We start from the raw sequence: 24531 nt of genomic DNA, 5'->3' as shown, positions 1-24531 counted from the left end.
GAGGTTAATAAAGTCAGTTGACGGGAAAAGTGGTAACTGTATTCATAATTAATATATCCAAACAAAGTATATTTTGTATAATATGTATCTCTATAATAAATTATTACCAAACTGGCCTGAAATCAAAGATCCTGTTAAAAACTGTCTATAGAAGCGTCATGGATTTGTGGTAGTTGTATATTCATTTTTTCCAGTGAAATATCAGTTCAACTGATATTATTCAGTTGATATAATATCAGTTCAACTGATATTATAATTTTACAAATATATACTCTGTGTTACAGTGTGGGACTATGTATAGCTTTGGCAGTATTAATTTTGACCAGGCTTTTAAGTTTTCATATATACACTGTAAAACAATGTATGCAGTAGGAGGTACGGCTTAGCACAGAAGCAGAATTTAAAAAATGTAATATGGACATGCCAGAAACAAAGGTACAAAGTTATTACTTACAACCTGTATGACAATTCAGTCAATAATCCATTGTTTTACCATTGTTGCCTCAAAGTCAGGCAATAGAAGACTTATGCTCTTCTCTCATAACACACACCTCTTGAAAAAACAAACTAAAAACAAATTACATTTTTGGATAGTTAAAACATGTGGAGTAACACTCAGTGAGGAGCTCTGCTTGATGACTTCCACTGGCATTTTGTGTCAAGTTATACCAAAGTCGCTTTAAGCCATGCTGCAACAGTATGTGAGCAAGTAACCTAGGGCATGTCTGTGAGGGATCTTCCAGTATTCTTGATTAGGTATTAAGGTGTCAAATCTGAAAAACAGAAATGAGTGCTAACCAAAAGAATATACAATGTCAGAAGAATATTTTGTGCATCTTTTTGCAGATAACTTCATGTTTCCTTTGCTATGCTATGTGAACTAGCAGAAGACAACTCAGGTCATGAATTGTCACAGCACACTGAGAGCCCAATCCTAAGCTCAGCGTGCTGGCTTATCACTGGCGTGCACTGTTGCAAATGTGCCATAAGGCACATTTGTTGGCCCTAGCACTGGGTGAGTGCCAGTGATAGCCCGGCGCCAGCTCGGCGCCCAAGTTCTGCCACTCAGCGGTCATATGGACCACTAAGCAGTAGAGAGGTAAGTGGAGGCATGTGAGGAGGCATTCCAGGAAAGGGGGAGGCGAGCAGTGAGCAGAGAGGAGGTGTTACGGGGAGGCAGGGAGAGGGTGGGGAGGAGGCATGCTGGGGGAAGGGAGGGAGGCGGGGGGGCTCACCACCCAATATAGAGGCACTTGATTCAACGCCGACCTTTAGGTTGGTGTCCATTAGACCCTTTGGAGTAGCCCACTGTGGGGCTACTCCATTTACCCAACGGAAGGGGACGAAAGTCCATTTCTCCTGAGGAGCCACCGATGACTACCTGGGATGTGCAGGATGCGGCAGCAGCCATTTTCAGCGCTGCTGCAATCCCGCATCCTGGGCAGCTCAGGATTGGGCTGTCAATCTGTTCTGCCAAATCCCAATCCACTGGGCCTTGTAAACCAGTCCAATCAATCAGAGTTGCCAATAAGCCAAGTTATAGTCCAAAGTCAGGTTCCAGGTAGGTCAGTCCAATCCGTCAGGGTATCCAAATCAAAGTCCAAAGCCAAAGTCCAGTCACAATCCACAGTCTGATTCCCAATTCCATAAACCAAGTCAGTCAGTCTCCTCTCCTACCTCCAACCTGCACTCCTTCAAAACCCACCAAACCCTTTCTGCCTCAGGTGCTCCCTATATACCTGAGGGATCTCCTTATGCTCTAGTGGCTGCAGCTGTGCAGCACACCTCCAGCTACCAGCTTAATCCTGCATTTACTCAGAGCAAGGGGCACTGTGGACACCACACCCTACCTCCTCGGCAATATCTTCTGCAATTCCAATACACAATCAATGCTTCAGAATTCCCCTCAACTTTCATGCAAACTTTGAAATTGCAGAGCCTTTAACTGACTCCGCATATACAGTCCAAGAGCTATAACAGTATACACATATGCCAATAGAATTTAAATGTAAATATGCTACTTTCATGTGTAGTCAAGCACAGGAATAATTTAAAATCTCTCAGTTCTTCTAACCAACTGTTGCAGGGCTGGCCAACTGATGGCCCCCAGGACATACATGCCCCTATCACTTGACAACTGAGAGGTGACCTGGGAAATGATTCTTGCGCTGCCTGATTGCATAAGATGAACTGCCTAGCTGCAACAAGCAGACTTCTCAGTGCTGAAGGGAAAGATCACTCAGAGGCCATTAGAAGATTTCTCCCCGTTCCAGGGGAGTTGGAGGGGTGGCCTGCAAGCTGCCTGATAATGGCGCTAGCTCAACTCCACTCCACACTCAAGCTCAGCTAGCTGGTTGGGGCTCTACTAACATTCTCATCTTTAAGGACTGATATGATCTTTCAGCCCAGAAGGCTGGAACCTTCCTACTAGAGAGAAGAGATGAGTGATGACATCATGGCTGAGAGTCTTGGCAATTTGGCCAAGAAGGATTATAACTGACATTCTGATTGTGAATTTTGTGTTAGCTAAATCTGCCCTTTAGTCCTATTGAACTAAGAAATCAAAGCTGTAATCCTTACAAATCAATCCTATGCATGTCTATTCAGGAGTCCTACTGTATTCAATGGGGTTTACTCCCAAGAAAATGGGTATAGGATGACAGTTTTAATAGAGTGTAAACTGTAAGCTTTAATAGGGTTTAACCTAATCCTAAATGTGCCCAGCACCAGCGCTGAGCCTTAGCACCGGGTCCCATAAACAAGCCGTAAAGCACATTTATGGTACCAGGTTAGTAACGGGTGTTGGCACCAGTCAAGTACTGGGCCTAGCACTGGCAGGAAGAAGACACACTGCCAGTGGGGGTGAGTGCAACTACTGGACAGCGGTGCGGCCTCTGGGGGAACAGAGTTGGAAAGGAACCAGGGCAGGAGGGGGGTGGGATTGGCGGAGCTTTGCTCAACAATGAAGCCCAGTGCAGACTTGAGAAGCCCCATTGCAGGGCCTGGGGTTTTCCCCACAATGGGGAGACCTCCCACAGAGACCTCCCGACCTTTCCCCAAGGAAACCTCAGGTTGCTTCCTGGCGCCCCTTGGATTCGGCAGTACAGTTTTGGCGCAGTTGCTCCAGAGGGCGCTGGGATGCTCAGGATTGGGCTGGCCATCCTCTTGAACACAGTGGGACATAATACAGAGTAAACATACACAGGATTGCACTGTAAGGCTGGAATCTTATGTGCATCTTCTAGGCAGTAATTCCCATTAAATTCAGTAGGACTGACTACTTAATAAACGTATCTGACACCACACTGTTTGTGCCCATACCCAATACCTTTAAAGTAAGATTCTAGTGTTTTGGATTGCAAAGATTCAGTTATGGGGCTGAGATCTATATGGGCTGAGATCTTCTAAATCTACAAACAATTGCTAATTCTGAGTACAAAATAAGCCTGTTAAAAACTGGTGTATTTTCTTTTCTCTGTTGTATTAGCTTGATTTTCTGGAATGTTTTATTGGTTAACTATAAACTAGCATTGGATCCCCTCTGGGACAAAATGTCAAATCAGGAATTTGAATATCAGTTCTGACAAGATTTAAACACCACCACCAGCTAGGGTACTATTGAAGGGAATTTCCAGGGACAATATTATATTATATAAAATACAATCTCTTCTGTGATAGCAAGCTGTACTTATTGCAATTAGGAAGGCAAAAAACCCTGTTTTGCTTTATCCAGACAAGGATGCTGTTTGTGGTCATCTTGCCTCCACAGGAGTCAAAGTGACCCAGCCTGCAATTAGAAACAAGACCACTGGGGGACAAAGTCACATAATAGCTTCCCTGAGCACAATATTGCATTCACTGCAAGGGATGATGATGATCCAGTGATGAGAAAAAGCAGAAATACCCTAAACATGTTGCTCTTTCTAGGCCCAGATCATCAGTGCTCAATGCAGCATGAAAGCAGGTTGTGCTCTTACAGAAGGATTCCTCTTGATTTCACTATGCTCAAGTAAGTATATTCAATGGAGCAGGTTCATTTCTGGAATCTCAATGTGGAATCTCAAATGTTTCTTCAAAAAACAAATATTCCAAAACAAATATTCACCAAGATTTGAAATTCAATATGTCTCAGTATGTCAGTATAGCAGACCTGCACCAACGATTTAGAAGGTACAGGTCCGAGCAGACCCACTGCAGCAGCTGGAGCTTTCCCTGGGGCAAGGGGACAAATGTCCAATTTACCGCAAGCCCCCATAGGATGCAGCTGGCCCCGTTGCACTAGTACAAGGGGGTTGGTAAGATTGGGCTGCCTGTTTCTTATTAACACAATGGGATTTACTTCTGAGTAAACCTGTATAAGACTGCACTGTTAGAAATCAAAGGAATGTTGCATAAACCAAGCATCAGATTAACTACACAGAGATTCAGGTCCAACTTTGTTATACACTGATTTTTTTTATACACGGGTTTAACTCAACACGAATAGCCACTGCAAATGAGAAGGAATGTGCTGATCCCTGGAGAAGGGGGAAAATGCATCCTTTTAAAAATCACAGTTTAAAAAACTGCTTTTCTTGCAGTTGTAGAGAGACAGTCATGCAAGTGAGTACAGATATAACCTAATTATCCACAGATTTTTCAATCTCAAGGCAATGAGAAAGGCCCTTTAAATTAAAGGAAAACAGTCTTTTAACAATAGCCTCATTAATGAGAGAGAGAGAGAGAGAGAGAGAGCAGCCAGCTGACAATCCATCAATCAGTCTCTCTCCAGGCAGCTTTAGCTTCACTCCAAGACCCCTCCCTTCCCCCTGAGCACTTGAAAGAAAGATTGTGCTCAGGGGGAAGGGAGGTGTCTTGGAGTGAAGCTAAAGCTGCCTGGAGAGAGACTGATTGTTGGATTGTCTTCTTAATGACTCTATCTTACATTACAAAGGTCAGAAAGGTTGTTTTTATATCACCTAGCAAAAGGACTTCAGTTTTTAAACTGATTTACTTTAGTGCAGATTTTTGCCATCCACTCTGAGTTCTGGAAACAGAACCCTATGGATTAATGTGACTCAACCTGTATATTTATAGCTAGAGAAGTGTGAGTACTATAATGTTAGACAATCATTCAAATGATTGGTTGAATACACTTAAACAACAGTTACAACACAAAAGAATCCAGAAAATCCTCTCTGGAGAGAAGAACAAGAGAAAATCTATTTTTGCTGCTGGCCTTTTTTTTCTTTTTCGTTGCTTCTTTTCTCCCTTAATTGTGTGCATACAAAGCTTGGTTTCTTTTGGTTTCTAGAAAGGATCTTCTGAATCCTTTGCATTGCTAGTACAGCATTGCATTGCCAGTGTGTGACTGGTGTATGGAGACCTACTGGGGGCTGCAAATGAGAAAGAATTAAAGCTTTCAGTTGTTGAAGACAATGCTGGAGAGCCAAGATTGTGCACAAACAGACCCAGAAGCCAAAGAGGAGCAGGGTCAATTGCACTGTTTAGTCAATGAAAGAGAAATAATGGGATTAAGATGTAAATAAGAGAATTCAGGTTGTTCCTGGTATCTAATCTGTCACTACAGGAGCAAATCAGGCCATCAGACTTGTTGCCAAATGAGGGCACAGTCCTAACCCCTTATGTCATTGCTTTCCAACACTGGCAAAGTGTTGCCAATGGGACATGTGCTGCATCCTGCAGTTGGGTGTCACTCACGGAGGCCCCTCAAAGTAAAAGAATGTTTGTTCCCTTACCTCAGAGCTGCATTGCCCTTATTTTGGTGCTGGAAAGCACCAACATAAGGGGTTAGGATTGCACCCTTTATCACCATCTCAGGAATAAATAAGCTGGAAATCAGTGATAAGGAGGGCTGAACATGAGGTAGGCAATTCCAGATGCTACACCAAGTCCGTACTGGCATGTACTGGATCATAAGAATATATACTGTCAAAAAGGAGAACAGCTGTTCATCTGTGCAAGTTATGGCTCTAAGGGCGCAATCCTAACCAACTTTTGAGCACTGACTTAGCCGCAATGCAGCCCCAAGGTAAGGTAACAAACATGCCCTTACCTTGAGGAGGCCCCCTTGACTGCCTCCCCACTGCAGGATGCAGTGCATGCCACATTGGCACACCTATGTCAGTACTAGGAAGTTGGATAGGATTGCACCCTAACTTGGGTTATTTTCACCACCTACTCTCAAATCCCAAGTAGTCTAGCATCCTAATCATCAACATGGGCATATATCACCACAATTGCAATAACAGGGCATGTTTATGACATTACTCTAGTGCAACAGTAAGTGTACCCCAACCTATGCTAAGAGTCAACAAGTTTTGAAGTTTTGAATCCTTATTACAAAAGTATTTGTCTATGATAGTGAGTCATTTTTAATCACATGGTGTAAAAGAAGTGTTTCTGTCAGTCCAACCTATTCACAATGTGACTGTAGATGGCAACTTGCCACCTTTGTAAAAGAATTGGAAAAGCATGGACCTTTGGACTGGACTGGCTTTTTCCCAGTTAGCTGCTTTGTACTGGTACTAATGGTTCAGCCAGCATAATGGACTAATACAAAAAATAAGGCAGAATCTGAGTTATGTTATTTATGTTCACTGTGTTGAACATCGATTAAATGTGTGTTAAGTTCAGTAAAAAATAAAAACTGATGGCCTTTGCTCAGTTCTCAGGAAGCCCTACAAATTTTATCATTATTCTCCAAAAAGATGGTTTCATTATCCCCTATAAGGTATATGTGTTTTGCTAGATTCAAAGACCAAGCTCTGCCTAGAGAATTATGCCCACTTTCAGCTAATTAGCTCTACTTCTTTCCCCCAAAATGACCCTAGTTCTGCCTTGCAGTACTGCTGGACCCCACCACCAGGGTAGCTTGCCTGATTAACCTGCAGAGGTCCTCCTTCCTCCCTCCCTCCCTCTCCTGCCAGCAGCTCCTCCCACCACTACAGCAGCACTTTGATCCTCAGCAGGCCTTGGGTATGGCAGCCAAACACCAATCTCAGTGTCTTCAGCAGGCTGTTCCAGTAGTCTCCAAAGTCCATTCACCAATCAGTCCATCAGCAGTTCCAGTAGTCCATTAGCCCAGTCTCCCTTCCACAAGCTTTCCTCCTTCTACTATACACCCAACTTGCCCTTCATCAGGTTCTTTTATGCCTGAGGGCCCTTTTGCCTTCAAGTGGATGTAGCTGTGCAGCACACTCTCCGCTGAATACCCAAGCCTTAACCCTTAAAGGGGCCACTGCTGACACTACATCCTACCTCTTCTCCAGATCTTCCACAATTCCAATACAATGGGACAAGGCATTTGAAAATAAATGGGCAACAACTTTATTGAAATAGCAGTATATGAGGAATAATTCACCTGACATTCCACTCCCCATTTAGTGTGGCAGTCTTCAAGGTAGTGCAGGTTCCCACTTTTAAGGAGACAGCTGAATCTTAATTCCTCATCTTATGCAAGCATCACCACCCTGGCTCCAAGCTGCAGTTTGTCTTGTGCCAAACACAGTGGCACAACCCTGTAAACCAACCAACCCTGTAAACAGTCTAGGACATTCTGAAATGCATAGCCTAACCCAAAGCCAACAAACCTTCACAATTGACTCTGCACTCATTGCTAGGGCCTCTGAGAGGAATTTTATAAGAGGGTACAAAGTTTCTTTTGGGCCCCTTTCCAAAGGGGGAGGGATGAAACAGAGTGGAGGAGGCTGTGACAGGTGAGCAGAATGGGGGCAGGGAGGAGCGAAACAGGGTGGGGGGAGGGTGGAGACAGCTGGAAAAGTCTTTGGAGCCCTGGTCTACCCACCCATGTGACATCAGCAGCTAGATAACAGTAACATGGAAAACCAAACACACTCCTAAGAGCCCAATCCTGTGGTCAGAGGCATGGCTCTGTGTCGCCGCGAACAGTCGCAAGCATGCCATAAGGCACGTTTGCGGGGCTCACCGCTGGGCTCCCGCCAGTGCTAGCCAAGCATCAGCCCGTGCTTGGCTAGCGCAGAGCGTTCACCCAGGTTCCACAGCTCAGTGGTCTCTTGGACCACCAGGCTGTAGAATGGTAGGTGGGGGCGTGGATGGGGGCAGGGAGGAGGTGTTCCGGGCGGGGAGGACAGCGGGTGGGAGAGAAAGCAGGTAGGAGGTGTGCCGGGGTGGTGTGAGGGGGTGGGCTGGAGGCGTACTGGGGGAGGGATGCTCCGCAGATCCAAGGCACTTGCACCCTACACGAGCGCCTTTCCCTTACCACCAACCTTTTGGTTGGCGGTAAAGTGAGTAGCCCCTTTGCAGGGCTGCTTACCTTACTCTGGGGAAGGGGACAAACAAAGCACGGGAGGCGCAGGATTCAGCGGCAGCCCTCCTCAGTGCCACCGAGTTTTAGAGAGACTACGTGTCTCTCTAAAATTTTTAAAATATCGAAAATCATGCAGGAAATTAGTGTCATCACATTTAGGCTCACACTAGAATGGAAAGTATCCCAATTGCACCAAAGCATACTTCTGCAGCAGCTATAGCCCCACAGCTATGTCCCTAAGCTCCTATAGACTTCCTTCATGGTAAGCAGATCCACAAGCCAAAGAGCTACTATAGCAGGTCAGTTTGCTCTATGATCTGACACTGTGTTAAGGAGTGTCATGTATGCATTCCTCTGCCCATCATATATGGCTTGCCATAACTGCAGCCACATGCTCATGGTAGTATCACCAGCATCCTGTGTGGGCAACAAATGTGAGTAGATAGAAAAATGTAAGATCCCAGGAAATTTCTGGGCCCCTTCAGGGCCCAATCCTATCCAACTTTCCAACACTGGTGCAGCTGCAATGCAGCCCCAAGGTAAGGGAACAAATGTTCCCACACCTTAAGGAGGCCTCTGTGACTGTCTCTCCACCACAGGATGCAGTGTACCCCCCGTTGGTACAGTTGCACCGGCACTGGAAAATTGGATAGGATTGGGCCATCATTTGGCTCCTGGGCTCCCTTTTTGAATCTAGGCCCAGGAACGAATTACCCCCTTTACCCCCCTCTCCTAGGCCTTGCTCAATGCTCAGTGGGGTCCCAACCATTATCTCTGTGCAGAACAGCCTCAAGATCAGCCTTGGGTGCCCTTTGAACTATTCCACTTATTTCAGTAGCATTCCTGGGAGGGGCCACACTGCTAAGTTTTGCCACACCAGCATGTTGTTGTTCTCTCTGCACTAGTGAAAGACTGAAAATGTATCTCAGTGCATCCAGAAAGCACCACAACAGAGACAGTGCTTTTGCAGTTGCTCAGAGTTTGCGGAGAAACCTCATTGATTTAAAATGTGTTCATGTGCTGTATTTTCCCTTGGAATCATTAAGAACCTATTTCATCTGTTTCAAAGGGAAGAATTTTTTCTAAGTACAGTTGAATTGCATGTGAAGAACACAAAGACATCCTCTGGATCAGCTGAACATGATCCAACTAAAATGAAAATAGATTTGTCACCAAAACATCCCTGAAAGGACAGTAAACAAGATATACAACTACATGAGTTGAATAGTACTGCAACATTTTCTATGCAACCTGAGAAGGAAAACTTAATTCAGCAAGCAGTCAAGTACTTGGAAGGGCACTTTTTAAAATTAGGGGAACTTTGAAAGGTCTACCTCAACTTTCAGTACTTTTGCCTGGCCAACAAGAAGCTCTCTGGAAGATTATGGTGTCAGTAAAATAACATTGGCTTAGCATTTCCAGAAACAAATTTCACTACGTACAATAAATGTGTACAAATTCTCCATAATGAAAAGTATAAAGTCTTTGGGAAAGAAAAGATTTTAGATTTAGCTCTGGCTAATAAGGAAAGATTTCCAGTTTTAGGAAAATTGTCTATGCTGCCTAACTCAACTGAGGACCCAATCCTTTCCAGTTTTCCAGTGCCGGTATAGCCATGACAATGGGGCATGCACTGCACTGTGGTGGGGAGGCAGTCACAGAAGTCTCCTTAAGGTATGAGAACATTTGTTTCCTTACCTTGGGGTTGCAATGTGGCTGCACCAGTGCTGGAAAATCGGATAGGATTGGGCCCTGAGACTTGTGAAAGAGGGTTCAGTTTTATGAATGTCATGGAAAATAAATTCAGCTCATCAACCAAGAAGAATATTTAAGTGACTTGTTAATCAACATGGGGCGCAATCCTATCCAACTTTCCAGTGCCAGTGCAGCCTTGAGGAAAGGGAACAAATGTTCCCTTACCTGGAGGAGGCCTCCATGATTGCCCCCTCACTGCAGGATGCAGCATATGCCCCATTGGCACGGCTGCACAGGTGCACTGGAAAATTGGATAGGATTTGGCCCATGAATGCCTATCAATGAATGGATTTGATCCTGCAAATGTTATGGCCCAGTGGTACTTCAGTTCCAAAACTACTCGTATAAGCAAGTACATGTCCACAAGAGGCCATGAGGTTCATGTGACAATGAGAAAAAGTGGAAGCAAGGCATAAAGTACGTACATTTGTCATTTCACATCAGATTATCTTATTCCATATGAGGTACTTGTCTACAATTGTTCTCTATGTTTCTTTATATGTAAAATCTAATCTATACCATTTACTATTATTAGTCATCGTTTTTGGTCATTATTAAAATATAAAACCTTGAAAGCTGAAAAACATGTTTGGTTCCTAAATTCTGGGAACAGCCCATACAGCCAAAGTAAATTTGTTGTGCCCTGCTGCACTGCATATACAGCAGTTTTGCTTCTCTCACACACTTCTCAGCAAGAAAGATGAAAAGACACTGTCATGATGACAATCTTCCTGAAGGGCCAGATGGTGAAAACTGAGAGGGAAATGGTTTAATTTAGGCAGCTGGATTTATAACAGTGCTAACATTTTGAGAGCAACAAGCATATGTTAATGACTGCAGAAAGACTACTTTTAGAAGTTGGTCTCTACACACATAAGACTGTACCTTTCAATTTTAAGTCTGATCTTCCTCCCCAGATTTGAACATTATCTAACACTGCTTTGTTTTCCATATGTTACAAGTCTGTATGCTGATCCGAAATGTGCAGGATGCTTCTGAAGTCAATGGCAAAGCTTACACTAATTTTAATGGTTTTGTTTGGACAGACTTATAACCAGGTACTATTGATTTCATTTCCAACTAAATGAGAAGCTATCTACACTTAAAGGTCTGCAATGAATTTGTATCCCAGAAAGCCGATATTGCATACAGATTTTAAATTGTGCTAGTGGCGGATCATGGGCAGCCCAGTCCAATGCTGCTCGCCCACTCTGCAGTATGTCAGCACTGAAACAGCCAACCCTGTATCCTGCAGGGAAGAAGAAGCAGCCAGAGGTCTCCTAGGAGTAAAGGAACATTGGTTCCTTACCCAGTGTAGCGCGTCTGCAGCTCCTATGGGTTAACTTGCATCTCCACCAGCAAAATCACTGGTGCAGATCTGAGTAGCCCGTATAGGGCTTTCGGGTGTGTGTGTGTGGGGGGGTAGAATCCAGTGACAGCCTCTGCTGCCGTCCCCACCCCCAGAGGCCTGAACCGCTCCTGGGCCACCTTCCCTCTGCTCAGTTTCAGTCCCTCCCTGCCACCCCGCCCCCCCCAGAAATGCCTACTTACTAACACATGTTCTTCTTGTGAATCCCGCTAGCACTGAGATCCAGCACCCATTGGCACTGACCTCTCCACCAGTGTCTCTCTCCTCCCAGCCGTCACATTGGTGACAGCTGTTGCCAGGGCAATATGTGTTCTGCCAGCACTGCCCTGGCACAGGATTGGACCCTCATACACTTGCTCAATTTGTATAAAAAGTTGATGATTTCAGTCCGCTGGAAGTGGGGTAGGTTGCAGTTTGGAAAATAACACAAAAAAGTAGGATAGCATGCCTTTGCCGGAGGGAAATAGGGAAGAAAACAAGAAGCTATGGAGAGATAGACAACAGTAGACATGGAAGGGCTCAAATAGTTTTCTCCCAGTTAAAATACCCCACAGCTCTGGGGTTGCCCTTGAAGAGTACTGGGAGATAAAATATTGCAGTCAATGTGCTAATGGGAACTTTCCAAGGGAAGCATATTACTCCTATCCTATAGGAATTACACTGGATTCCCATTAATTTCTGCGTCCAAATTCAAGGTGCTGGTTACTATCTTAAAAGCAGGATTTAGGGCCATATCCTATCCAATTTTCAAGCACTGGTACAGTCATGCACACAAGGCATATGCTGCATTCTGCAGTAGGGGAACAGTCACAGAGGCCTCCTCCAGGTAAGGGAACATTCGTTCCCATTCCTTAGGGCTGCACTGCAGTTGCACGGGCACTGGAAAGTTGGATAGGATTGGGCCCTTAGTTCTTTGGAACCTAATGGATTGTCTTATGCCATTCCATGTCTTATGTCTGGTACCTTATAGATTGTCTTATGCCAATCCTACCTTATGGCTATTTGCCTATTAAAATCTTCCAGGAAGGCCTTGCTCCACATGCTATCCCTAAAGCAAGTCAGGCTAGCTTGCAGGTGGGAGAGGGTTTTCTCTGTTGTGGCCACATCAACATCAATTGAGGAACATCCTGCTACGGGTAGTACAGGAAGTCCCACTTCTCTTGACCTTCAAGCGGCAGCTAAACATTCATTTGTTTTGTCAGGCATTTGGGATCCAGGTAAAAAATGTGTGCTGCTTACAGTGGTTGCTCTTTTGTGAGTTCATTATGAATTCATTTTTCAAACAGAATTGTTTGGGTTTATTGGTGCTTTTTAGGGTTACTTTAATTAGCTTCCCTGAGATTAACAATGATGAAATGTGGGACATAAATAAATAAATAATCTCAAAACTTTTGATATCTAGAATGGATTCAGAATACTCTTCTTGCATGTTTTCAAATATTTTATGTGCAACCATGAGGACTAGACATATATTCTGTTTCAAAATGATTTCACATTCTAGGAAATATGCAAGTTTATATGGTGATAATAATTGCACATTAATGGCCTCAAATTGAATATAGAACATGGCAGACTCCACAGTTGCCATGACCAAAGGAAAATAATGCCCATAATCTAAAAAACAGAAGCATAACATTCTGTCACCTACACCCTTGTGGTGCCATTATAACTATAACTTGTCTTTGATTTACAATAGCAAGGGATACCCTCAGGCAACAGCAGCAACTTTGCTAATGTCAATGGGAGGTAAATTAGTACGTAAATGAGAGAAGAACCTAACCTCAATGGAGAATCAAATGAAATATACAATAAAGACCAAGAGGATGGTAATTGATGCCACCTGATGGGAAGAATTGAGAAATTGAGAATTGAGTTAATGGGAAGAATTGAGAAATGTACCAAAATTGTTCAGAAGTGAAAGTTTTACAAAATGAAGAACAGAACACAAAATACCAGCAAGTCAGAGTCAGGGCAGAATGACAGTATCTCTTTTTAAAAACAAGTTCAGTTTGACATTGTTCTGAAATCAGATGCCAACTTTGTTACACTACATAAAGTCAAAGAAATAGGAAATAAGAGTAACTGGGCTGTTTTCAGCAAAGAAAGGAGGAATGGATTGGTCAACTAATGTTCCACAGACATGGCCAATGATTCTTCACAGGAAGGAAAAAGTGGGAGTGGTACTTTTATCTTCATTGACTCAAGTTTCGAGCTTTAACAGAAGCTAAAAAAACTTCAGGGGTCAAGCAACAGGATTCAACTGAAAACAAAATATAGAACAAGACAAGACAGAGAATGAGTGGATGGGTTTGTGGGTATTTTAAAGACATATGCTACCACACTACTTCGAAACCTTTATCACAAATGTCCATTTTAGTGATCACCACATTTCCTCAAAAAACTAGCATGCACTGGAAATGGAAAAGGTGCAAAAGAGAGCGACCAAGGGTGCAATCCTAACGCCTTATGTCAGTGCTTTCTAGCAATGGCAAAGCAGTGCCAATGGGACATGTGCTGCATCCTGCAGTTGGGTGTCACTCATGGAAGCCTCCACAAAGTAAGGGAATGTTTGTTCCCTTAACTCAGAGCTACTTTGCCCTTATGTCAGTGCTGGAAAGCTTCCTTATGAGGAAAGGCTATGGTGTTTGGGCCTCTTCAGCCTAGAAAAGGGGCATCTGAGGGGGGACATGATTGAGACATACAAAATTATGCATGGGAAGGATAGAGGGGATAGAGAGATGCTCTTTACACTCTCACATAACACCAGAACAAGGGGATATCCACTATAATTGAGTGTTGGGAGAGTTAGGACAGTCAAAAGAAAATATTTCTTTACTCAGCTGTTGGTCTATGGAACGCCTTGCCACTGGATGTGGTGATGGCATCTGGCCTAGATGCCTTTAAAAGGGGATTGGACAAATTTCTGAAGGAAAAATCCATTATGGGTTACAAGCCATGATGTATGTGCAACCTCCTGATTTTAGAAATGGGCTATGTCAGAATGCCAGATGCAAGGGAGGGCGCCAGGATGCAGGTCTCTTGTTATCTGGTGTGCTCCCTGGGGCATTTGGTTGGCCGCTGTGAGATACAGAAAGCTGGACTAGATAGGCCTATAGCCCGATCCAGTGGGGCTGTTCTTATATTGACCTTGCACACCAACATGCATTTGAGGAGTCTCAGCAATTTTGTAAAAAGCGTCTTTGTGGCTGGAATGTAATAAATGCTGTTGTGAATAAGGGTGCTACTCTATTTACAAGGTGGTGGAACCATTTAAAAAGAGTTAAGCTAAGGTGTGGAACCGCTCAAAAAAGTGTTATGCTGACAGCAAAGGGAGACATTTCTAAGTGGGCAGTGGTGGGTCTCTAAAAGTTACAGAAAGCAGTAGTGTCCCAAACTCAGGGCCAAAATTCATAACATTAACTTAAGAACAAAATGGGGGACTTTCAATCAGGAACAAACCACAGATTATCACTGGGTTTTCCTTTATAAACCATTGCTCTTCCATACTATCTCAAAGAAATCCCTCATTACTGTTGGGTACCCTGAGACACGCATGGATTTTCCATGTCTCCAAATTCCCCATTTCCACCTCCCTCTAAACGTAAATAAATTAGGAACTGTTCTATCTGTTCTACAAAGTGAATAAAACTTGCCTCTTGTACTTTCCCCAAGTTATGCAAGACGCCAACATAGGAAAAGAAGGACTGAAACTGGGTTCGAAAGGGCTCCTGCCCTGGCAAAAGAAGATCAAGGACAAACTAACATAAATTCCATAGAGATGTCAAAGAGACCATAAGGGAAGGTGAGAAAGAAGTTATAAAGCTAGGAATTAGTAAAAATCCATAAGTTTAGGTAGCCTTTTCACCTCAAATCATTCAATGGGGAGGCTTTTCAAGAGCTGACAGTCTGGAAGGCAATCTTGCATCTTTAGATGAGCGTTGGTTTAGAAACTGTTTTCATCTTGTTTATTATGCCACTTGTTTAATTTCCTCCTTAACCTACCCAAATGATTCTTAAAAAACTTTTATATCAGTGTGATTGTGCATTAAATGCCACATGTTGAATGAGAAATAGTGAACTGAGGCAAACCTTCATGACTTCTTTCTCTATAGAATTGGTACTTTTTTCCAATTTTGTTTACGTATCCCAAAGTGCTCTGGGATTTGGGCAGGCATTGCTAGGATTTCCAAAAAAGCCAAGGGGTGAGAAGAACTTGTTTGCAGCTCTGTGTACCTAGGATCAGGGGTCTGAAGCCTGGAGGGGGTGTAAGTGAACACTTACTCATGATGGCTTGAGAATCTGAAAAGCTTATCTTGATCCAGCATAGTTAAGGGGCATGAAGCTATTCTGAGGGAACTCAATCCTGAAAATGGGCAGCCCAATCCTGAGCTGCCCAGCATGCAGGGCTGCAGCGGCGCCGAAAATGGCTGCTGCCACTGCACTCCGGGCAGCCAACATCTCTTCTTCAGGAGAAGGGGACTTTCATGCCCTTTCCCTGGGTAAACTGAGTAGCCTCACAATGGGGCTACTCGAGTCTACGGCGACTCAGAAATAGAAGCAAGAGCCTTTGTGCCAGGCAACCAGCCCAACACAGAGGCTCTGAATCCAGTGGAACAAACAAAAAAATTGAGATACCACGATAAGACTCAAAGATACATCTGTTTCCCAACTTCTCTTTTATTCTCCCCACCAGCCCCCCCCAAATAATTCTGTCTCCCATCACATGCCAGAGAATATCAGCAAGCAACAGTTTGACTGTTTGTAAAATCTCCCCCAAGCACACACAGAGAGAGAGAGAGAGAGAGAGAGAGAGAGAGAGAGAGAGAGTTTTGCATCAACCTGTTCCTGTATTATTCATGGATAAACTTCAGCTGAACCTCTCAGAACCTCCCCCGATACCAGACATCTTGCCTGGCTGAGTTCATTATGACTAAGATTCATTCGCTTCAGAGTTTTTTGTTTCCAAACACCCCCCCTTTTGCCCACGCATCCACCCCAATGCCAGTAGCTGCCTCACATACACAGCAGATTCTGTGGCTTACTTTGTGCACTGTGCCTTCTCCTGGGTTTGGACTCAAGATTCCATTATATCAAAGTCTGGGGTTTCTTTTCTACATTCCCTGTTCAATCTTGCTTTCTGCCACCACAAAAAGAAAGTACTTTGAATGTTTTAAACTTTGCCTATGGAATGATTCTTCTCAGATGTGAAACACCAAGAGGCATTCTAAGATCTTATGTTCCCAGCAGCTGAGAATAGCATAACAGTCGGAGTATGGTCTAAGAAAAAGGAAGAAGGCCTGACCTGTAGCTGCTTCTCAACTACCTTGTACCTGGGAAATCAGTGTAGTTACTTGCCTTGCTTCTGAAGGAAGCATGCTGCACTGCTATGGATTCATCTGCTGAAGTACAACTCTACAAGGCTGGGATAGCAGCCCCTTGTACAGTATGAGGTTGGGACTGTTCCTGCTAGATAAATTGGTTTGAGTAGTTAGTTGGAAGGACAGCTGCGAAGAAGCAGCCCAAATTTTTGTGCTGTTACTGTCCCTCCTTCTTGCCTTTTTTTTTTTTGCATGTGGTTGTCAGTCTGTAGTTCTGTGCTGTGATTCTGACAGCGGTGTTAGCCACCTGCCTCCGGTCAAAGCCATCGCAGGTCCCCAGGGCTACAGCAGGACTCAGAAACCACTGAGTCCTCTGTGGGATGATGAGAGGGAGTTGTCCCCTCTGACTCACATAGATGTGTTGAAACCTCTGTTTCTGTGCTACCCTATCTAGTCACAAATGCTTGGTCTGGGCATAGGGTACTTTCTGTAGGGTACTGTCCACACCCTCACAGTGAGGTCTCCACACAGGACCCATTCCGATGGAGATGCCGGTGGTCGTGGTTGAGGCAGCCCTCATTTCGATGCACAATGAGGACAGGGAAATAGAGCGCATCCTGATAAGGAGGGGGATCCTCCTCCTCCACAGTGACTTGACTGGACAAGCGGGTCTGTTCAGTTGGACAGCTCTGCTCATTGAGGCTCCCACTCCGACTCTGCCAAAGGCAGCTACGCCGTGAGCCATAGAGGCGGCCCAGAGAGAAGCGACTGCTACTAAAGGGAATCCTGGGGCTGCCATTGCAGATACTGAGGGCACTGCGGGAGAAGATGGAAGAGCTGCTTATAGTCCTGTGACACTGCTCACAGTTTTGTCTGTAGCTCCCATAGCGGCAGGTGGAATAAGTAGTGCAACTAGACAGCCCCACCAAGTCCATGAGGACAGCCTCTGAGTAGCTGGGCACCAGCTGCTGGTTGGACCGGATGTGCCATTCTAGCTCTGTACTGTCCACTGTATTGACCCGGGGCATCCTCCGGCAGAAAGGGCGTTCCTCTGCCGGCGTTACTGCCACGTAATCAAACCCAAAGAGTTTCTCCACATGGTAGTGGACATAGGAAGTGCGGTACTCATTCAAGACCCGCAAGGGCCAGGATAAAGTCAAGAGCGCAGCCACCCAGAAGACACAGTGGGAGACATACCAAGGTAGGTTATCTGGGTCTGAGAAGGCTACCATATATTCCTTGAAGTCCACATTCTTGAGATGCATGCCTTCTCTTGCTTCCATATAGTCATCCAAACCCTCATTCTCTGTGAAGAAACGGGCCCGCTGGGTCAGATAGGAGTTCTCAGACTCCACATTGGCAAAACTGAAGCACTTGGTGAAGCGTAGCCGAGTGGCTGGGAAGTTCTCCAGGTCAATCAGATCCTTTGATATATCTTTCACCCCACAATTGGAATAATCAAACTCTGCTTCTGCCACATGGGTGTTGACTCTCTCATGATACACTTGGGTGGTGGTGTAAGCATCCCCGTTGCGGTAGCGGGTGACCTGGCGAGTTCTCCTGACATAATGGTAGCTGATGGCTTTCCACCAGATGCATGGTGTGGCCTGTTGCATCCTCTGGACACGCTCGTGCACACTCTCCACATCCACTCGGTACTGCAGTTCATTGCGTGTGTAGCAGTGCCAGCACTCCACCAGGTAGACGACATAAAGCATCACCAAAAAAGCAAGTGGGATGTAGACATAGCCATTAGAGCAAGGACTGTCATGGTACATCATGGACTTTACCTTGTAGGCGCTATCAAAGGTCAGCCGGGTCACCTTGGTCACATGGCACCAGGTCATGGCTCCCATGCAGCCATACATGAGGAGGGAGAGCACCAAGCATTTCCAGTGTGACTCTCTACACAGCGACTTGCTGAGGGACTGCTTTACTGGACGCTGCTGCTCCAGGTGCCGAGGTGATGGAAGAGAAAAAAAGAGAATAAAAGGAGAAATGGTGAAGGAAAGGGAAAAGCCACAGGGCTTCAAGACTACCTAGCTTAACACTGGTAACTAACTGGCTAGAATAGTTACAGATGGACACCCCTAAGGCACACAGTATCACCCAGAATATGCCTAAGTTAAGCAGCAGGCAGGTGAGAGGAGCAAGAGGTCTGAGCTCACTTGTGCCTCACATGTTATGTAGAATAATTTCCCAGAACCCCGATTGCACAACCTCCAACTATTTATGCACTCATGCACTTTGGTCATGCAAAACTATAAAGGCAAATAGGATCTCAAATTCCAAGAATGGCCATCAGACTGCAAATTTTCATCATTCTCCAATGATGGTGTCCAACATTCTAGGCAAGGACTGTTGTCTTGTCTACAAGACTATTGGGGACTCTTGTTAGTATAGGTAGGAGCCCTCTAAGAGGGGCTCAATGGCACAGCAAAGCTTTGCTTGCAGAAGGTTTAATCCTTGGTATCTCCAGGTAGGGCTGGGAAAGTCCCCTGTCTGAAACCCTGAAGAGCTACTGTCAGTCAATGAAGACCATACAGAAGTAGATGGACCAATGATCTAACTCAGTCCCAGGCAACTTCCTATGCTTTTCTATTCGTGATTATAGGAGGCAAACCCACCCAAGCACAAGAAAATGAGAGTGAACAGCAATCTTATGGCCCAGCAATCATGAACAAGCAACAAGACTGCAGATACCTAATTCTGGAGATTCTTTCCTTCTTTCTGCCTAGCACAATCCCGTTTCATTTCTAATACTGAGGATATCTAGTGCTGCATAGTGAACAAGAGAGCAGGACCTCTCCATATATCCTCATGCATCCATAGCCTAAAGGATGTCCTTTACACTGTTGGTGTTTCAGGGATATAAATAACCTCTCCTGTTACAGGTGAAATTTAAAAATAAAACAAAGAACTAAATTATTTTCCTATGTGCTGTTTATGGAACTACACTACAGATTATTCATATGGAGATACATTAGCAGCCACAATTTCTCTCCTGCTTGGTTGCTGCTAGTTCTATTTTTGTATATCTCACATTTTTTGTGAGTGACTTGAGAAGCCAGACTCTGTTCATGAAACTTCCAAATTAACATGACACAAGTAGCAGATTCGGCACTGATGTGGTTTGCTATCCTTGGGATCTTCAACAGGGTTCCTACAGAAAGTATTCAAAATATTGGATAAATGTTTTCAAAGTATAACTTATGTTTGCTTTTATAGTCACAGTTTTCCATTTGGGAAAGAGGGGCACTTGAAAAACATGCAGTCATTCAGATGTAATGCCAAACAACGTTTGATGTTACAAGAACGGGCTCAAGTAACCCTCTTTCCCAAAATTACAAGTTTCTGATCACAGTTGTGATCAAGTGTAGTTTATTTTATCTAAACCCTGCAAACTACGGTTGCTGGATTCAGATGCAATGTTCAACTGTCGTTTGCTGCAACCTGTTACTGGAAATTTTAAATCTCAGTGCACGAGGGAAAGAGCAAACAAAGGAATGGGTGAGCAAACCGGAGGCTCGTGGATGTTGGTTCTTTTAACACCACACTAGGGCTTGACACCACATCTCTGGCTCTGAGTCTCCAGGAATCGTGACCTTCTAGCTTCAGTAATTCCAATAAACACTTTATTGGGCTATCTGACAGTGCATTTCTTCCCACTGGCTTGGGAAGTATGACTGAGGGCCCAATCCTATCCAATTTTCCAGTGCTGGTGCAGTTGCGACAGTGGGGTGTGCGCTGCAACCTGCGATGGAGGGGCAGTCACTGAGGCCTCTTCAGGGTATGGGAATATATGCTCCCTTACCACAGAGCTGCATTGTGGCTACACCAGAACTGAAAAGTTGGATAGGATTGGGCCCTCAGTCTCTCTGAAGGAAATATAAAGCCCTCGCCCCAAATCGCATATAAAACATACATTTGAACTTGATTGTCCCCTTTCATTTCTGCTTTCAGCAGGGCTAAAAGACCGACCACCCTTTTCCACCAGGTTTAAGGCCTAGTTTAAAACTTCTTCAAGTTTGGTGTGGAGCCACTGAGTTTCCTCCTGTTGGTTAAAATCAACACAGAGAACAGGAGGAAACTCAGTTGCACCATTTTGAGTACTATGCAAATAGGGGGTATATAAGTTGAACAATAAATAAATAAATAAATAATAGGTGTGACTTCACCTAACTAACAGAGCATGGAGCTGAAGCAATATGAAATAGTAAGTTATACATTCATGAATGAATGATCCTAGGTATCACTTTTATTTTCTTTCTGTTACTTTTTTCTTTTGGAATTGGAATGCAGTATGAGAGTTATAGTATTCAATGTTTTTTTTAATTAGATGCACATATTTCTAAAAAACAAAATTAAAATAAAGGAAATAGTAAGTCATGACCTAAAACTGCAGAAATAAGGTGAAGGAAAATCTGGTCCCAGTCACTGATCAAAGGACCAAAAGCTGCTGCAAGATTGTACCCCTCCTTCCAAAACAAGACCAGTAAGAAGAAGGACCCTATGGTCCCAGTTTCTGGATCATCAGCTGCAAGGAGCATGCTATCCCCCCCCCAGAACTAGCCCATGATTGTCAGCTGACTTTGACTACAGAAGTAAAAGAATAACGTGGCCCAAGTAAGACCACAGGACTAAGGTTGTGTCACTTCCTACCAGCAACATCATCATCATAACTGGTAGTTCAAATACTTTTCTGGTTGTTACTGGTCACTGCCATAAGGCAATAGCTGTCTTGAAAGTACAGCATTTAGTGCAATATTTAGGAAACGCCAGTATAATATTTAGGAAACATTCTTTGACTTCTTAAATGTAAAATACAAATTTTTGAAAACTGTTCAAAGTCTTAAGGCCCAATCCCATCAAAGGCCTATGGCTGCAGATCTTGCAAATAACTGCTGTAGACCCTATTGTGGTGACACGAAAGCAGCAGAGCCGCTGGCAGAATTGGCCAGAGGCACTGTGCATGTGCAAGACTCACCTGGACACTCCACCAGCACAGGTAAGGTGGTGGTGGGGGCAGAATATGAGCAGGCCATGGGCAGGGAGCAGGTTGGAGGGGATACTTCTCAGTGGTAAAAATGCAAGCCGGATCCTGCCCCCATTTTCCAACCTGCCCTGCCCCTTTCTTCTTCTCAGACTTATGCCAGCTGCATAGCTGGTGTGGATTCGAGGAGACCCATCAGTGGCCAGCAGGCCTACTTGAGGTAGGTTAAAAAGTTTACTTACTACTTTTTGGCCTTCTGGTTGTCCCCCACCCCCCAGCATGTAGCACATACTCTGTTGTCACAGCTAAATGCTACAGCATATGGGGGATACAACTGGGCTGTTAGGGATGTGTTTCATTTATCTTTCTTAAAATTTACCCAAGGGGTCAGATATCAATAAATTGATATCAGTATGGTCTTTGCCACTGAGCAGAGCATATTCTGGGATTTATCCACTAGAAATATTCAGTTTTTCACACACCAGAAGCAGGATTCCCAACCTAGCAGCAAACCAGAGTATCAAACAGAAAGACAGAAGGCATGATAGGAATAATGGATAGTATAAACACTCCCAGTTTCCCCGTCTCCATATTTCCATTCAGTTCTGAAAATGTGGAATGTATCCAATGCATTTTAACACACCAGATTGCCAGGTGTCAGGGCCATCGTTAACCCTCAGTATCAGCACAAAATAGGATTGGCCTCTTGGGTTGAGTTAATTATGTCTCCAGGCAACATCCGGCTCACAGAAAGAAAGTGGCTGGCTCGGTGGCTGATGAAGACTAGCTTCACATCAGAAAGAGCATCACAACAGAAAATGAAGCAGATGGAGAAGGCGAGAGAGCACTTAACATGAGTGGTTATCTGCTGAGTACTGCTGACTGGCTCAGGTCACCCTCAGTAGCAACTCTAGCCTATCTAAAACAGTAAACACAGCTAGACTTGATCTTCTCCTCTCATCCTCCTGGGACACTAAATACCAACACCACTGTCTCCCTCCAGTTTTCCTGTTTCAGCTACCCTGCTCCTGTAATCTCCAATTTGGGATTCCCATCTGAATGTCAAAACACAACAAGGTCACTGCTACTATTCCGGCTAAGTTAGACTACTGCATATTCCTTATATTCTTAGCGCCAATCCTACCTAATCTCTGGTAGGACAGTAGTTCCCAAATATCCTTGTTAACCCAGGCCAGAGCTGCTCACACAGAAAAATTACAGAAATTCTATTTTCTTTGCATTTTATTTCTTAGCATAATAACAACAAGGTACTGGGTAGTTCCCATCATATTCTACTGTACTGTAGGAACATCCTTGCTTCAGAATTAGGGCCACAGGATCAGATCATGCATCTCTCATCAAATCTGGTGACAAGTATTTAGCACATGCAAATAGATGTGTAGGATGCAGAGAAAAAACTGACAATAAATAAATAATGTGCCAAAGAACCAGAATCCACAGAGCTCTATATGCTCTGAATATATCCCCATCCTTCAACAGGGTCCTGACCATGCTTCTCCATCTCCTCCCTTTCTTGTAATAAACAATTCAGTCTTTGCCAAGGTATTCTAAATTCCATAAAATTACAACTAGTGCAATAAAGCTAATTATTATTATTAACAGTATTTATATACCACTTTTCAACTAAAAGTTCACAAAGCGGTTTACAGAGAAAAATCTAATAACTAAATGGCTCCCTGTCCCAAAAGGGCTCGCAATCTAAAAAGATACAAATGAATACCAGCAGACAGCCACTAGAACAGACAGTGCTGGGGTGAGGTGGGCCAGTTAATCTCCCCCTGCTAAAAAAAGGAGCACCCACTTGAAAAAGTGCCTCTTACCCAATTAGCAGGGGATAGCAGGGGATAGCAGTAGAATTATGTCTGTATTCTACTGTTTTTATGTCTGTATTCTACTGATTCTACTGATTTTTAGAGCAATTTTCAGCATCCAATGAGCAAATGATAATAAATGCTTGATTTGATAATCAAACATTTGTCCACATTAAACCCTTTGTATTAAACCTTTTGCCCACATTAAACCCTGTAAAATTGCTGTTGCATTGGTCACTACTTGGGGCACACATCCCTGTAACATATAATATGCAACAACTTCTTTCTGCAAAGAAACAATGATGTTTTATCTATGGAGACAGTCTTAAGGATCCTGTGAATAATTAGAAAAAGATAAGCACATCAGTGTAACGTGTAAGCACATTTTCATTTATTCAGACCTTATCCAACAACCTATTAATGCCTTGAGAGACCGGATCTCAGTTCTGCCCTAGACCACTTTCAGGGCACAGGAGAATTCCAACAGTGCCTCCAAATATTCCACACTCGCTATGGCACTTAGCACAGCATGCCCATTTGCCCTCACCAGCCTTTCCTGCTCAGGTCAAGATGTACCCATTAAAGCTTCCTACTAATACCTCCTGCAAGTGACAGACCCATGCATCAACCTACTTTGGACATAATAAACGCAAGTGTGGTGAAGGCAACACTTCCAGGGGATGTTTAAACCTTGGATTAATTGGTCACTTATATTACCACACTGCAATACAGTATTTATAAGGTTCTGTTCATTCTATTTGCATGTTTTCAGGAATTTGGTGTAAACTAGCTTTTCCCATGCCATGCTCTGCAGAAGCGCGCATGGCCTCTGGGACACCAAGTGCATCTGTGCGAGGAGAAGGGGAAGGCAAGTGGACCTCTGAGTTTTGGAGAAGGAGAAGGAAGACTCCTTGAGTTGTGAAGAAGGGAGGAGGAAGAGAAGGAGAAGGTAAGTGTACTCTTTCAAACTCTTT

At 44.0% G+C, this 24531-nt stretch overlaps 1 protein-coding gene across 1 annotated transcript in view; it reads right to left on the bottom strand.

Moving 5' to 3' along the window:
* TMEM151B (transmembrane protein 151B) overlaps positions 1-24531 on the bottom strand; it is a 46742-nt gene that overhangs the window by 10045 nt on the left and 12166 nt on the right. Inside the window, exon 2 of the mRNA XM_066618628.1 lies at positions 16457-18678. Within this exon, the coding sequence (XP_066474725.1) occupies positions 17242-18678 (1437 nt within the window). The 3' untranslated portion in view covers positions 16457-17241. The remainder of the gene's footprint in view (positions 1-16456; positions 18679-24531) is intronic.

The sequence above is a fragment of the Tiliqua scincoides genome, chromosome 1 (assembly GCF_035046505.1).
Source record: "Tiliqua scincoides isolate rTilSci1 chromosome 1, rTilSci1.hap2, whole genome shotgun sequence".
NCBI classification, from domain to species: domain Eukaryota; kingdom Metazoa; phylum Chordata; class Lepidosauria; order Squamata; family Scincidae; genus Tiliqua; species Tiliqua scincoides.
This window is presented reverse-complemented; position numbering and strand designations above follow the sequence as displayed.